General features: G+C 43.0%; 1 protein-coding gene across 6 annotated transcripts in view; it reads right to left on the bottom strand.

Annotated features, from left to right (window-relative positions):
- Positions 1-14,730, bottom strand: part of Als2 (alsin Rho guanine nucleotide exchange factor ALS2) — a 66,992-nt gene extending 52,262 nt beyond the window's left edge. For 2 of the 6 annotated variants that reach the window (XR_001196518.3, XM_005070602.4), the window contains exons 1-2: positions 14,180-14,273; positions 414-478 (exon numbers count right to left, since the gene is read on the bottom strand). Coding sequence is in view for 5 of the 6 variants with exons in the window: in XM_005070602.4 (XP_005070659.1) it covers positions 414-433 (20 nt within the window). In the remaining variant the exon portion in view is untranslated. Of the gene's footprint in view, positions 1-413; positions 479-735; positions 851-2,233; positions 2,466-13,868; positions 14,131-14,179; positions 14,274-14,593 lie in introns of those variants that run through there. The other 4 variants (XM_013113747.3, XM_040753542.1, XM_040753541.1 and 1 more) reach the window with 4 other exon arrangements.
- Between the last annotated feature and the right edge of the window lie 482 nt (positions 14,731-15,212).

Below are 15,212 nucleotides of genomic sequence, written 5' to 3'. Positions count from 1 at the left end.
CATAGTGTTTTGTTTGCTTGTTTCTAGAAAACACAGATTCTTCTCTTTTAGTGAAAGCAGAGTTTTTAAAAATGTCTCTACTTTTGCTAAACAATATTGCTTAAATAATAACTGGGTTTAATAATCTATGGAAGGAAAGCCACAATTTAACCTTCTTTTTAAATATCTTTTGTGAGTAGTTTTCTGAGGAGTGATTGAAACAAAACCGATTATAAGAAAAGATGTCTACAAGAGTTCTAAGAGATTCCTTTACAAGCATAAGAAACTAACAAAGCTTTTCTCTAATCGCCTTTACCTACCAATGACAAATGTAATCATACACTCACATGTAATACCATTGAAAAGAAAATGAAACTAAACATGAATTAAAACCACATGGACTTTGTCTGCAGGGGAAAAGAAAATGATTTTACCTTTTCGTCTTTGAGTCCATCGGTCAGGAGGAACACTCCATCACCAAATCATTCCCTTCGCAGTTCTATCAAGACCAAACAGAAACACTGTTTAGTAAACACTAAGGCACTAAGTAGGAAGCACAAAGAGTAGTGGGAGAATATGTGAATGTGCTGCCATTGTATCCCTTCAAAGGAGAGTGGGGAGGGGAGGGCGGCAGGCCTCTAACAAGTGCACTCACTGAGTAATACATATTCAGAGGAACTATTCAAACTATTTCAGAGCCTGCCCACCCAGAGTCAAACATCAAGACCAAGCCTGCCCACTGAGCTTATAAAATACCTGCTGACTATCAAATGAAACATCGAAGAAGAAAAGGAAGTCTGAAACAAGCTCAACTCTTCCAGGCAATGGATTTTTCAGGTTTTTAAAAATTGTTATAGAGGCCTGGTCTACAAGAGCAATGGATTTTTCAAGTTTTTAAAAATTGTTATAGAGGCCTGGTCTAAAAGAGTTCCAGGACAGCCTCCAAAGTCACAGAGAAACCCTGTCTCAAAAAACAAACAAACAAAATTTATTATAGAGGAGGTCATTCAATCTGCAAACCAATGCATTCAGTATAAAGCACATACAGACTGTAGTAGTTCGAATGAGATGCCCGGTTCCCAGTTGGTGGAACGACTTGGGAAAGGTTAGGAGGTGTGGCCTTGTTGGAAGTGAGTCACTGGGGGAGGCTTCAAAAGCCAAGTGCCATTCCCAGTGCTCTCCACCTGTCTGCAGCTCCAGAACTCAGCTCTTGTTGCCTCTTTCCCTTTGCTCTGCCATCATGAATTCTAGCCCCTTTTAACCCTAAGCCCAATTAAATACTTTTATAAGTTGCCGTAGTCACAGTGTTTTATCACAGCAATAGAAAAGTAACTAATACACATATTAAGATTACTTTTTAAATACTTCTGGAACACATAAAAAGTTAAACTCCAACTGAGAGAGATTGTTTAAAATCTCAGCAATATATCACATCCCAAGTCATTTTAATTATCAGTAATGAACAAAAATGTTAATTATTAAATTACTTTAGTGTTTCACTAAAATACATTTTCTATTCATTGGAACTTTTGTGTTAATTTCCACAAATCAATCTCATTTCAAAATTAACATGCTTCAAATCCGAAAAGGCTACAAGAAATCTGGATTTTAACTGAGCTGATTCTAGGCCCACCACTTGCCATTTATCTAGACAGGCTAAGAGTATTAGTGTGGCAGAAGCCCTTCACCCTAGCTAATCACCAGGTCAGAATCTCTGTATCGGTAAGGTTACTTATGCCCCAGCATGTTGACTGGTGGAGGACCTGTCTGCCAGCACCTATGCCACAAGCTGAGCACTCACCAGAGCTCAGTGTAACTTCTCCAACACAGCTGCCCACGATACCCAGAATGCCAATGATGCAGTTTAACTAGACGTGGCATGGCTCTCGTTCCTACAAAACCTGGAGCTCTATGCTTTGGAGAGACTTCGTAAGAACAAGTCATACATGTATGTAGGTGTACACACACACACACCACACACACATCATACACATCACACACACATTGAACTGGTAAGGGAAAGATCAGAAAGAAAAAAGAAAGATCTTAAGTACCTTGGGGTAATTCCACATTCAAACTGTTTGGTGTCTTGAAGTTCCCATTTAATTTAATAAAACTAACCCTGCTGGGGATGTAGCTGAGTGGTGAGAGCACATGGTACATACTGGCTCTGGATTAGCTACCCAGTATTTCCACCAAGTAACCAAACAGAATACAGCCCCCCACCCAGAACCCAGCCACAGAAGCAACTGACCGCAATTCCAGCTCTCAGGAAGCTGAAGCAGGAGACTGAAAGTTGAAAGCCAAGCTAGGTGTGGTGGCACACACATATCTGTGATCCTTGGAGCACTTGGAGGGTGTAGCACCATTATCTTGAGTTCAAGGTTGGCCTGGGCTACAAAACCCTACCTCAGTAAATAAATACATTAATCAGTAATAAACAAAGAAAAGGTTCAAGGTTAACTGGGTGCACAACAAGCCCTTGTCTCAAAATATAACAACAAAAATCATCCACTGAGCCGGGCGGTGGTGGTACACGCCTTTAATCCCAGCACTCGGGAGGCAGAGGCAGGCGGATCTCTGTGAGTTCGAGACCGGGCTGGACCGACAGCCTCCAAAACAAAACAGAGAGACCCTGTCTCGTAAAAACAAACAAACAAAAAAAATCATCCACTGGAAAGAGCTAAATAAAGAATATTGTACAAAAATAATGACCCATTAATTTTAAAAATCAATGTTTAAAAAAAGAAAAAAACAAGCAAATGAAATGCTGAATGAATTTCAATTTAAAAATTTATGTTTTTAAAGGCACCCAAATTCATTAAGGAAGAAAATACAAGCACTAAAGCCCTATCTCTGGGGACCTTCTAATACTGGGACCAGATTTACCATTTTCCATAGAGGGTGTGGCATGGTCACTGCTCTGCAAACAACCCACACTGGCAGGGTGATCTAAGGTCCATCTGTTTATTCCAGACTGCCTGGAGTTCTCACTGCTTACCATCTGTGTATCCGGAGGAAATTGCTTTCTACTTTGTAAGAGCTTAATTTAGAATGGTTTTGGATCCTTCAAAGTTGGATGAAAGGTACTATGTAAACAGAAGGTAAATCTGAGTAAGCCTAATGCTGTTTGATAAACAGAAATGTTAGCTGCTACTGACTCTGTTCGAGACGGCAACCAGTTTAGTAAAATGTCCATTTCATGGCAGTGAAATGCTGAAGCCAGACATACTCTGTGTTCATCTGTAAAGATCAAGGAATGCACCTCTGACCACAATACCTAGCAGGAGCCAGAGGACCCTTCGAGGAGCCATTTCCTGAAATAAATTTGCCACAGCAAGACTCAATTTTGTCCTGTTGCCTGACAACCAAAATTGCCATAAACTGGGTGTGCTGGCTTGTGATCCCAGCTATCAGGAAACTGAGGGTAGTATAACTGCCATGGGTTTAATGTCACCCTGGGCTACAATAGTGAGTCCCAGTCTAGCCTGGGCTAGAATGTAAGAAACTGTCTCAAAAAAAGAAGGGGTGGAAAAAGCAAAAAAAAAAAAAAAAAGCTGGTGAGATGGCTCTCTACACAGGAAATTCAAGGTCATCCTCGACTAAAAAGAGAGTGTGAGGATAGCCTGGGCTAAAAGTGATCCTCTCTCCCTCTCTCCCCCTCTCCCCCCTCAAAAGGGCAGGGTCAGAAACCCATTTTATAGAAAACCCACTTTACTTTATTAATGTTGTTGTAGAAACATTTCCCTTCTTTTCTTTCTTTTTTAAACATGGTTATTCTATGTAGCCCAAGCTAGCTCAAACTGGTGATCTCCTCCCTCAACCCTCTACATCTGGCTTTGTTATAATGGCTTTAAGATGTTTGACTTTTCAGGAAGACATCAAATAGAAAACAAAAAGAAGAGACACTATGGGAGAACACTGCAGGCCAAAGCTCACATGCTTAGGGAGGTTGGTATTTACCAACTGCATTAACACCTCTCCTCAAATACCATTTAACACAGTAAAAGGGGGAAAGCAAAAAAAAAAAAAAAAAAAAAAAAAAAAGTTTCTCTAATTGCTTCTCCATTCACACAGAATTTGAGTGAGTTGGTGAAAATGGCCCAACTGTGGGGCTCCTCAGAGACGGGCTCTCCCCGATGAAGAAGGTTAAAGTCCTTGTCCCTTGTCCTGCTCCCTGCTGCTTTTCCTCTGTTAACAGTACCTTTCATCCACTGCCCTGCACTGTATTAACTAACTCTGATAAAGGCATTGTATAAACAGCTCTTACTTGAAGTCAGAAATGTGGAGTCCACTCACCTTCAAGGCCTTTCTTTCCACAGATCAACAGAATCTCCACAAAACAGACAACGTCTAGGCTCTCGTGGTTCTAGCTGTTAAGTTCTAGGAGCCAAGAGCCAAAGCTAGACTCACTTTAGAGCATGCCACTCTGCAAGCTCTTCTCTCAGCCCTCTGGTGACACATTACAGCTAAGAGCAAACCTTGATTTTCACCAAAGGGATGCCACTTTTAGATCCCAGGGGATACGCACCTTGCTGTGAGGGGAAAATAAGCTGTGCATAGTTAAAGATGCTGTTTTGACATCAGGATCTGGGAATGTCCTAAAAGGAATATAGTAGCTAAAAAGACCTACAAGCTACAAATGGTGGTACATGTCTATAATCCCACACCTGGAAGGCTAAGGCAGGAGGACTGCCTTGAATTTGAGGCCAGCTTGGGTAATAATGCAGAAGAACTATGAACCATCTGTATTTCCATAACATCAGAACCAGAGTGAAGCTCTGAAAGCCTCTCACAGCAGGAGGAGGAGTCCAATTGACCTTCCATTTAGTCAGCTGTAAAATCCGACCCAAACCGATGAGGGATTTGTTATTTTGTCCCTCTAGAGCAAATATTGACCTGCCCTCTTGCTGCAGAAATATCAATATGATCCGAGACTGGCACAGACCCAGGGGAGGTGCCACATGACACAGTTTATACACCTGCTCAGGGGAGAAAAATCTCAGCTCCAAAGCATGCCCCTAACACTTCTGAAGTGAGGGACGTGGGACCTGCATTCTAAAAAAAAAAAAAAAAAAAAAAAATCACTATAATTTTTAGTATGTCTCCCAACTTTTAACTTCTTCAAGGCTTCATCCTGCTTCCCCAGTGTGGTTTTTATTTGGGGTGGGAATGTGGGTAAATGAAGTCTTACATGTTGCCCTGGCCGGCCAGCCAGCCTCCACCCTTGGGCTGAAGTGATCCCTGCAACCAAGGGTCCACTGTACTATCTTAGGTCTTCCTAATATGATAGATGTCTCTAGAGAAGACTACATCCTCAAGACATTAGGAAGCTAATTATGTTCTCCCTCCCTGTTCCTTCTCCCCATCATCTTCTCCCCCACACCTGTTTTTTGAGGCAATCTCACTATGCAACCCTAGCTGGCCTAGAACTGACTATGTAGACCAGGATATCCTCCCATTTGAAGAAGCAATTCTTGTCTCTGCCTGGAGAATACTGAAAGTACACGAATATGCCACCATATCATGCTACTTCTCTTTTCACATGGATTTAAAACGGGTCTTGGGGGCTGGAAAGATGACTCAGAGGTTAAGAGCACAGGCAATTCCCAGCAACCACATGGTGGCTTATAATGAAATTTGGTGCCCTCTTCTGGCATACATGCACATATACAATACAATAAATAATATATACAATAAATAAATCTTTTTTTAAATGAGTCTTTGGGACTAGTAATATAATTTGAAAGTAGAACACTTGCCTAACAAGTCTGAGGCCATGGGTTTGATTCCAAGCCCTACAAAGGGTATTTTGATTAAAATAATAGCAATGGCTGGGTGGTGGTAATGGGAGGCAGAAGCAGATGAATCTTTGAGTTCAAGGCCAGCCTGGTCTACAGAGCTAGTTCCAGGAGAGCCAAGACTGTCTCGAGAAAAACAAAACAAAACAAAAACCAAGCAAATATATATGTAAAGTAGCCGTAATTAAAGTTACAAAAGTAATGATAATAGTGATTAAATTGAACAGGACCAGCAAAACAGGTCATTGGGTAAACTTGGACACCAAACCTGATGCCCTGAGTCCAATTCCTGGGACCCGCATGGTGAAAAGGAAAGTGACTCCCAAGAGTTGTCCTTTGACCTCCACATGCTCACCATGTCATGAGCACAGTCATACATATATGCAACTTAATTTTTTTTTCGAGACAGGGTTTCTCTGTATTGTCTTGGAAGCTGTCCTGGAACTCACTTTGTAGACCAGGCTGACCTGGAACTCACAGAGATCCGCCTGCCTCTGCCTCCCGAGTGCTGGGATTAAAGGTGTGCGCCACCAACGCCCGGTGCAACTTAATTTTTAAAAATGAGTCTACATTAAGATAGGACGGTAAACTGGCCATTGAGACACACCTCTTTAATCCCAACACAGAGAAGGCAGAGACAGGTAGATCAAAAGTCAAGACTAGACTCAGCTAATAGCAAGTGACAGGCTGCCCTGGGCTACACGGGACTCTTGACCTTGTTAAAAAAAATTAAAACCAGAAACAGGAAAGCAATAAAACAAAGGAGCAGCCGGGCGTTGGTGGCACACGCCTTTAATCCCAGCACTCAGGAGGCAGAGGCAGGCGGATCTCTGTGAGTTTGAGGCCAGCCTGGTCTACAGAGCGAGTTCCAGGACAGCCTCCAAGACAATACAGAGGAACCCTGTCTCGAAAAAAAACCAAAAAAAAAAAAAAAAAAAAAAAAAGGAGCGAAGTGTATTATAAACTCTGAAAGGAAGTTACAGATTATCTGGAGGTATTAGTGAGACAAAATTACTAGATTTTCAAGTAGCTATCCACAATTTGTTTCCTTTTTGTCTACACAGGTGAGGTGGAGTTAGGAGACAGAACTTCACACTGTAGTCCAGGTTGCTTTGAACTCCACAATCCTACTGCCTTAACCTTGTAAATCCTGAGATTACATGTATGAGCCACTGCACCTGACCAGTATTTTCCTTTTGAAACCTTAGTTGCAATTTGTTATAATGTAATAAACCAGAGTTCACACAGTGGATACAGTAACCGGTTATTAAAGAGAGTCTGGTATGTCACACAGATAAAATACTTAATTATTCACCCCTGGAGTCTTGGTCACTGTGTTTATATGTGGATTAAGGCATGCATGGACTGCAACATTTGACTACAAATATCCTAGACACCAGCAACTGTTTCTTGCCCCTGACACCTTTATCAGGCATGCAAGGCTGAGGACAGCTTACCTGCAAGAACTGACAGGCTAATCAACTGGAACTGTCACAGCCACATCAAATCTAGCCCCTCCTCCGTAAGACACTCTTTATATTCTTCTACCATGTGGACCAAGGAGACTAAACTAATGTGGTCAGGCTTGGTCTCTTTATCCTCTGAGCCTCTCCCTACAGCCAACCCTTCTTTCAATGGCTTGCAGTTTTAACCCAGAACTATCAAAATCTAGCACTCTTTTGACCAAAAGAACTCTCTTAGAAATAAGCATTTGTGGCCACGGCACAAGAAATGCTCAGTCACAAATGCTCAGTAATTCTCATTTAGTTTGTGTCTGTACCTATAGCAGTTTTAAATTTTGGGTTTACCAAAATTATTAAAATTCTCAGGAAATATTTTATAATATTGCCATGACAATAAGAGGCGTATGTTGTTGTAGTATTGCAGTGTCTGGGAATTTGATGCATTTACTAACTAATGCAACCAATTTAAAATAAAGTGCTCATGACTTCATGGCACATAAAATATTGGTAGCTTCTTAGGTCAGTCCATATCCAAACTCCTCTCAGGGTACTGTGGATGAATTTGCTCCCGGCACTTTAGGAATTCAAGATGGGTTTATGTTTGACTTCCCCAAGAATCATAGCATGCTGACTCCTCTTCAGCCTGAAAGACCCCTACCCAGGACCCCCTAGGAAAAGAAAAGCAAGGCCAGGCCGTTGCCTAATGAAAGAAACCCAGACCAGGTGCCTCGCCCAGCTGGCAGGATGTCAAACAGGATCTGTGGTCACCAGAGCAGTCATGGGACCCGGATAATAATTGCTGAAGCGTGGCGGGGTCTTTCATAAAGTAATACCAGGAAACTTAGTCCGTGGGAACTACCCCTGCCCCCAAGATGAGCCAATGAAATGCCTGTTACTTATGTAACCATTAAAACTCTATAAATATTGTGCTCCCTGCAAGCCCGGTATGCTCTGCACCCGAGTTGCAGTAGCATCCGCAGGCGCCTGTGTACTCAATAAATCACCTCTTGCATTTGCAGCCAGTGGTCTGTCCCTGGTTCTTGGGCAGAGGGTTCGGTTCAGTGCCCGGCGCTTTGATGCCGAGGTCTTTCAAGCCTTCAAATGGGGCTCACTCCACATTTCCTGAAATGAGAAAGCACTTCCCAGGACATGGGTCTGTTACCTCTCCACAGAACAGCTCTGTTACAGAGGTGCTGCTGGACACATTCCTGTCTTCCCACAGGGAGACAACAGCTGTTCTAGACTCCACTGTTCTGAAGCTACAAAGTAAAATAAAGTATATGGGAAAGTGCCCTGATTACAGATAAAAGAAATTAAGCCAGGCGTTGGTGGCGCATGCCTTTAATCCCAGCACTCGGGAGGCAGAGGCAGGTGGATCTCTGTGAGTTTGAGGCCAGCCTGGTCTACATCTCGAGTTCCAGGACAGCCTCCAAAACAATACAGAGAAACCCTGTCTCGAAAAACCAAAAAAAAAAAAAAAAAAAAAAAAAAAGATAAAAGAAATTAAAATGCAGGTTCACAAACCATTTTAGCCATACATAAAAATAAATATCAAACCTATGTCCTCACCACCTGTTTTGTTTTTTTGTTTTTTGTTTTTTGTTGTTTTTTTGTTTTGTTTTGTTTTTTTGGTTTTTACGAGACCGGGTTTCTCTGTATTGTTTTGGAGGCTATCGGTCCAGCCTCCTCTGCCTCCCGAGTGCTGGGATTAAAGGCGTGCGCCACCACCGCCAGGCTCACCACCTGTTTTTTTACAGATAACAGCATACTTCAAATTTGCTTCACTCCACAGCCTAGGGTGGCCTTGAACTTGCAATCCTGCTTCAGCCTCCGAGGTGTACATCACTGCCCAGTTAGCTCCTTTTCACAGTGAAACAAAGTTACACATGGAGCTGAAGACAGTTACTTAGTATTCCTAAAATACAGCACATGTTCACTCTTACAGTTTAGGTACTCTCAATAACTATATACATAACAATGCTACTATCTTAGAACTAAGCATAAATGTACCTTATTATATGTAAAAACCCTTTGGTATATGCCTCTTTCACTCAATATAATGTCCTTACAATGAGTATAGACCTAATTAACTCACTTTTTTATTAGGAAATAAGTACATTCAGCTGCATGAATAAACCAGTTTATCTATCTTCCTATTGATGTACAGTTGGATTGTTCTGCCTCATTACTGTTTTAGTGTTCTATCATCATTCTTGCTACATGTTTGTTCAGAAAGCTGCCCCAGATTTAAGTTGATAAATTGGCTAAATAATATTTAGGTGGTGGAAGAAAAAATAATACTGGAATGGATGGTACCCAGATGCCATCATTCAGTCAGAGAACAGGAACTGTGGATGACCCAGATGAAAAATATTTATAAATACTTAATAATTAAGAGAAAGGTGAGTTGGTCAATTTGTGGCCTTAAAGAGACTAATGCTAGTCTTCTCTTTGGGTATAATCCATGGCCAACAAAATGAACTGCCAAAAATCTGTAACACAAAATGCATCTTTTGCTTGTAAGAATGAAAGAAAAAAAAACTATCTTCTTCAAACTTGGAAGAATTATATAAGTGGAGAAAGTTCTCAATAACTCACCAATTTAATTGGTTTTTTTTTTTTTTTTTTTTTTAGCCAGACATGGTGCTACATGCTTGTAGTCCTAATACACGGAAGGCTGAGGCAACAGGATCTTGAGCCTGGTCAGCATGAACTGCATAACCAAAAACAATACAAAATCAAACAAAAGGCATAAGCTAAACACACCACCATCACATATTCAGAGGACTTGGGGTCCAGACAGGAAAACGAAGTTTCTCTGCTCTACTGCTGTCCTATGTGCACACTGCCAATTTTTTATTACTAATTGTTGGCAATTAATGGGAAAGAGTTAGAAGTAAAAAAAAAAGAAACCCTCAGCTGGGGAGACTGACTGTTCAATAGGTAAATCTCCTGCTGCGAAAGCATGCGTCCCAGTTCAGATCCTCACACTCATGTAAAAGCAGGTCAGCAGCGTTTGTCTGTAACCCTGGGGAGGTACGGTGGGAGAAACAGCATGCCATGGAGCTCCAGATTCAGTAAGAGACCCTATGTTACATAAAGAAAGTGTAGAGGGAAGGCAGAAGACAGCAGATGCTGACCTTTAGCCTCTATACATGTGCCACGCACACACAAACCCAGGTTAGGTGTGGTGTATATACCTATGATCCCCACTCTTGGGAGGTGGAGGCAGGAGGTTCAAGAATTCAAAGACATGGAGCTATAAAGACTGTCAAAGAAGGAGGGAGGGAGGGAGGGAGGGAGGGAGAGAGGGAGGGGAGAGGGAGGGAAGTTCCTACCAAGAAAAATAATCTCTCTTTAATCCAGTTGGAATCCGTGATAAACATAATTCTGCAAAAGTTCTGAATGAAGTCACTGAAATGTTCGCAGCTCTGCTCCCAGTGACTGCAACCAAGTTCAGAGCAGGCCTCCTACTGCCTCTCGGCTATCACTGCCTGCCTCCTCCCGTCTGGTTCAGCCCACACTCACCAAGTCTTATACTAGCAGAGTTAAAGTTGGGGACTAGGCATAACAAACTATGAATGCTTTATTGCTTATGCAGTTTGATGTCTCCAGTGACAACTTCTTGTCTTCCAAATTCCCACTGAGAGGTCCTCCAACCTCCAAGATTTCATGAGTCCCTGAGATCATGCAGGCAGAGACCACCCATCCTTGGCCGGGCAGGATCTACAATCCTGTTACAATCAGTAATTAAGTATTGAGAAGTGCTAGAAAATGGGGACTTCAGGGTGAGAATGCTGCTCAGCTGGCAAGGTGCTTGCTGAGCATGGGAAGGAGAGAAACTGGCAGGTTGTTCCCTGAGTGCCACTTGCATTGGCAAACACAAGCACAACATAAATAACTGTAACTCTAAAAATGTTTAAAGCATGTGTCTAGATATCCTTGCGCCTGAACAAAGAATTCTTTTGACCTTTTTTTTATTACCAAGCCACGAATCTACACAATGTACCGTAAACCACTCTAGAATCTCATTTACCAAAGGAAAGTTTTTTGGTTTTTGTTTTTGTTTTTTGTTTTTTTGAGGCAGGGTTTCTCAGTATTGTTTTGGAGCCTGCCCTGCAACTCGCTCAGTAGACCAGGCTGGCTCAAAGAATTTACAGAGATCTGCCTGCCTCTGCCTCCCGAGTGCTGGGATTAAAGGCGTGTACCACCAACGCCCAGCATGGAAATGCATTTACTTAGTTAAAAATCATTTCCCCCCCCCACCTTTTGTTTTGAATGTGGGATAGAGAAGTTGAGGCAGTCTTTTGTAGCCCTAGCTAGCTTCAAAGGACTATATAATCAAGGATGACCTTGAATCCTGACTCTCCTGATTCTACACTGAGAATACAGGCATAACTGAGTTAATATTTTAAACTCTTTGAATAATGTTAACTTCAAAAGTCACCAACACACACACACACACACACACACATTTAAAATACTTAAACACAACCCCCTTGAAGTCTTTAATTTTTTACCTTTGACATAGGGATCTTACTCTGTAGCTCAACTCAGGCTAGCCTAGAACTGTGTCACCCTGGCTGTTCTCAGCCTTGAAATCTCCCTGACTCAGTCTTTGGAGTCAACAAGCACACATCACTGTGTGCCCAGCTGAGTTTTCTTTCTCCTTCTCTTCCCTTCTTCCCCTCTTCCCTTCCTTCTTCCTTCCTTCCTTCCTCCTTCCTTCCTTCCTTCCTTCCTTCCTTCCAGGGGTGGTTGGGGACAGGGTCTCACTATGTAGCTCTTGCTGTTCTGAAACTTACCATGTTGACCAGGCTGGCCTAGAACTCACTAAGGTGTCTCTTTCTCTCAACACCTGTACCTGATTCTTCAACACTCAGGAGACAGAGGCAGGCGATTCTCTGTTGAGTTTGGGGGCAGCCTGGTCTACAGGGTGAATTCCAGGACATCCAGGGCTACACAGAGAAACCTTGTCTCTAAAAAACAAAACAAAACAAATATTTTCTTGAGCAGGATGTGGTGGTTCCAACCTACAATCCGGCCCAGTCTACAGAGTGAGTTCCAGGCTAGTCTGGAGGTCAGAGGACAACTCAAAGCAGTCAGTTCAGCCCTTTTATTACTGGGTTTTAGGAACTGAACTAAAATTATCAGGTTTGGTGACAAGCACTTTTGCCTACTAAGCTATCTCACTGGCCCACGTTTTCAAATTTTAACATTATGAAACAGCTTTGAATTTTCTTATTTGAATTCTCCTTATTTAACTATGAACTCTTAATCTGCCAATACTAGTCATAATTTATGAAGTAATACATATTGACTAGTTGTAGATTATATCAGCATATTTTGCATATTAAAATACCTTTATGAAATATCAAAGTTACTAGAGATCAACTTGAAATAATTTTTCCTCTATATACAAATCGTGAAATTATTTCTTAAGATGAAGAATAGTTATGATTCAATCAGAGGCTGTCAATAGAGAAGCTCAAGTCCTTAAGGTCCTATTATCTACAGGTGACTATAGAGTCATTAGGGTGTCTACTACAATCGTCTTAGATATCTCCCACTCTTTTAATGTCTGTGCTTACATTTGTGTTATGTCTTTTTCTGAATAAACTCCAATTTTGCTTCTTTCAAATATTATTGTTCCTACTTCTTAGAAAACTAAAGGTCACAATATAGCCTAATTCATGATATACTAGAAGAAATTAGTAACTATAAAAAGAGTTAGGATATATCAGTCATTTCCCATGGTCTAGGTACAGTAATAAATGATGCATGAACTATACATGTAAAGGTACTGATAGCAAGAAAGTCTAGTGTAGAGATAAGGAAACTGAGGCAAAGAGGATCAAGGAAAGATGTGCTCAAGGTATTCCAAAGCCTAGGACTCTTAATCATTGTGCTTCTGTTATTAAGGTTAAAATATTACAACTCACTCTTTGAATGGCAGTGCCCACCTATAATCCTAACACTCAGGATGCTGAGGCAGGAGGAGCTCCACAAGATCCGGGCGAGAATGGGCTACAGTGAGTCACTGAATCAAAAATATGAAATAAAGAACAAATATTTCACTGATCTCAATTACCTAACATGTATATGATAAACGAACAAAGAAGTATGACCTACGGCTTTGCTGCATTTCTGTACCTGCTCAGAATAAACCTACATCACACAGTTTATCCTTGGGAGCCATTTAACGAACATTTAGAAATGCAAGAGCATTACAATATGAACGTTAATTTGGGTACAGCAGTTAGCTTTCCCTCCCTTTCCTTCCTAAACCAAAAAGAAAGTGCTGTTCTTGGTCACCCCAGTTCAGCCAGTGTGCTTTTCCTCTTTGGCTACCACATTAGTCCTAAACAGTAGCTTGCTTCCACAAATTGCAAAATAGCCCTGTTGCCTGGAGGACCAACATCAGTGTGTGGACCATTTCCTCAAGATCGCCCCTGTGTTCTTTCCTGTCTTCACGATGCTTATTCTCTCCTCTGGTGGATCATCTGATTGGATTTGGTCAAACTACCAATGACTAACATCAAAGTCCTTTTTATTTTCCACAAACGCTGTTTCAAGCCACCAAAAGTCACTTTTCACCGCGATTTGCATCCTGGGGCAAACCCACCTTGGACACTCAGCAAGGTTCACGGGCTTGCCAGCTCGGCGCCCACTGTGGGCATTCAAGAAAGCCTCCTGAGGGAATGGGCGGAAAGCAGCGTGGGTTGGAGGCGGGAAGAGGGGACACGAAGGAATGCTACACCGCCGACCACGGCAGAAACGTCGGGACCCGGAGGGTGGGACCCGGGCCGAGCCACCACGTCCCAGGCTCCTCCACAGACAGGCGCCGTCCCGGCAGGCCAGCGCAGCACGCTCCCGCACCTCGGCAGGCCGACCCGCCTCGGAACCCAAGGACCGACCGGACCCGCGCGGGCTCACCTGACGCTCCCGCAGCTCGGCGCTCTTCGCCCGGCGCCAGCCCGACGGCACCGCCAGGACGCGAGATCAGCTGATTCACGGGGGCGGGGCCTCCAGGCAGGGGCGGAGCCGCAGGGGGCCGGCTGGGGAGGAGGGCCCACGGAATGGGTGGAGCTAAGCAGGAACTGGCGACGGCGTCCGGCAAGGATCAAGATTGCTTGGGACGCATCCGCAACGGCAGGCAAGATACTTAGCTTGGGCGGAACCATTCGTCCTAGGGCACACTTTAGCAGCAACCGAAGACTTGGTGAAGAGACCTAGCTGCCTAAACGTTTCCACGGTAACGGTAGCCACTCTTGAGGATGAAGGCTACCGCAAGTTATGTTGCCTCCTCAAACTGTGAGAGATACAAGGAAAAAAAAGTGAAAATCTTACCTCGTAGAGGACGACTGCACACGTCTGTAGGCGCAGCACTCGGAGGCAGAGTCAGCTGAATCAGGAATTCAAGGCCCCCTGAGCTAGGTGAGACCCTATCTCAAGAAAAATAAAAGTGGAAACAGCAACTATCCTCAAGTTTTATTTATGGACTGTTCCCTAACGAAGACCGCTTCTTGTCCCTCGAATGACGTCATCTATTCACGAGTGTGCGTTTGCCTCGTGTCCACCCCAAAGGTAGAGTGAGGAGCGAGGCAGGAGGAAATGAATTGTCCTCCCTCACGATTCCCTCGGGACTCGTCAGTGTACAACGTTAAAACTGTTTGGCTTGCTTCATAGTTTCACAACATCCGTACTTGTGGCTCCTGTCCTCTGACTGCACCTCTAAATCTTCCCCTGAGCACTTTCTGGAACAGCGACCCTCACAGCACAGCAAAAGCAAACTCTGCTGCCACACAGTGTGCATCGCTGGACCTACAAACGTACATCTTCTCCATTTAAGATAGATATACATTGCCGATCTAAAGCTCCTGCATTCAATATCCTAACTGGTTCCTCCATCGTGACCACATTAGGTAGAACAAAGGGATCAGTCAGTCCAGTGACAGCCCACCCCCCT

Source organism: Mesocricetus auratus, unplaced genomic scaffold, assembly GCF_017639785.1.
Source record: "Mesocricetus auratus isolate SY011 unplaced genomic scaffold, BCM_Maur_2.0 Super-Scaffold_100010, whole genome shotgun sequence".
Lineage (NCBI taxonomy): Eukaryota > Metazoa > Chordata > Mammalia > Rodentia > Cricetidae > Mesocricetus > Mesocricetus auratus.
Note: the sequence above shows the minus strand (reverse complement) of the source record. Positions and strands in the feature narration are given on the sequence as shown.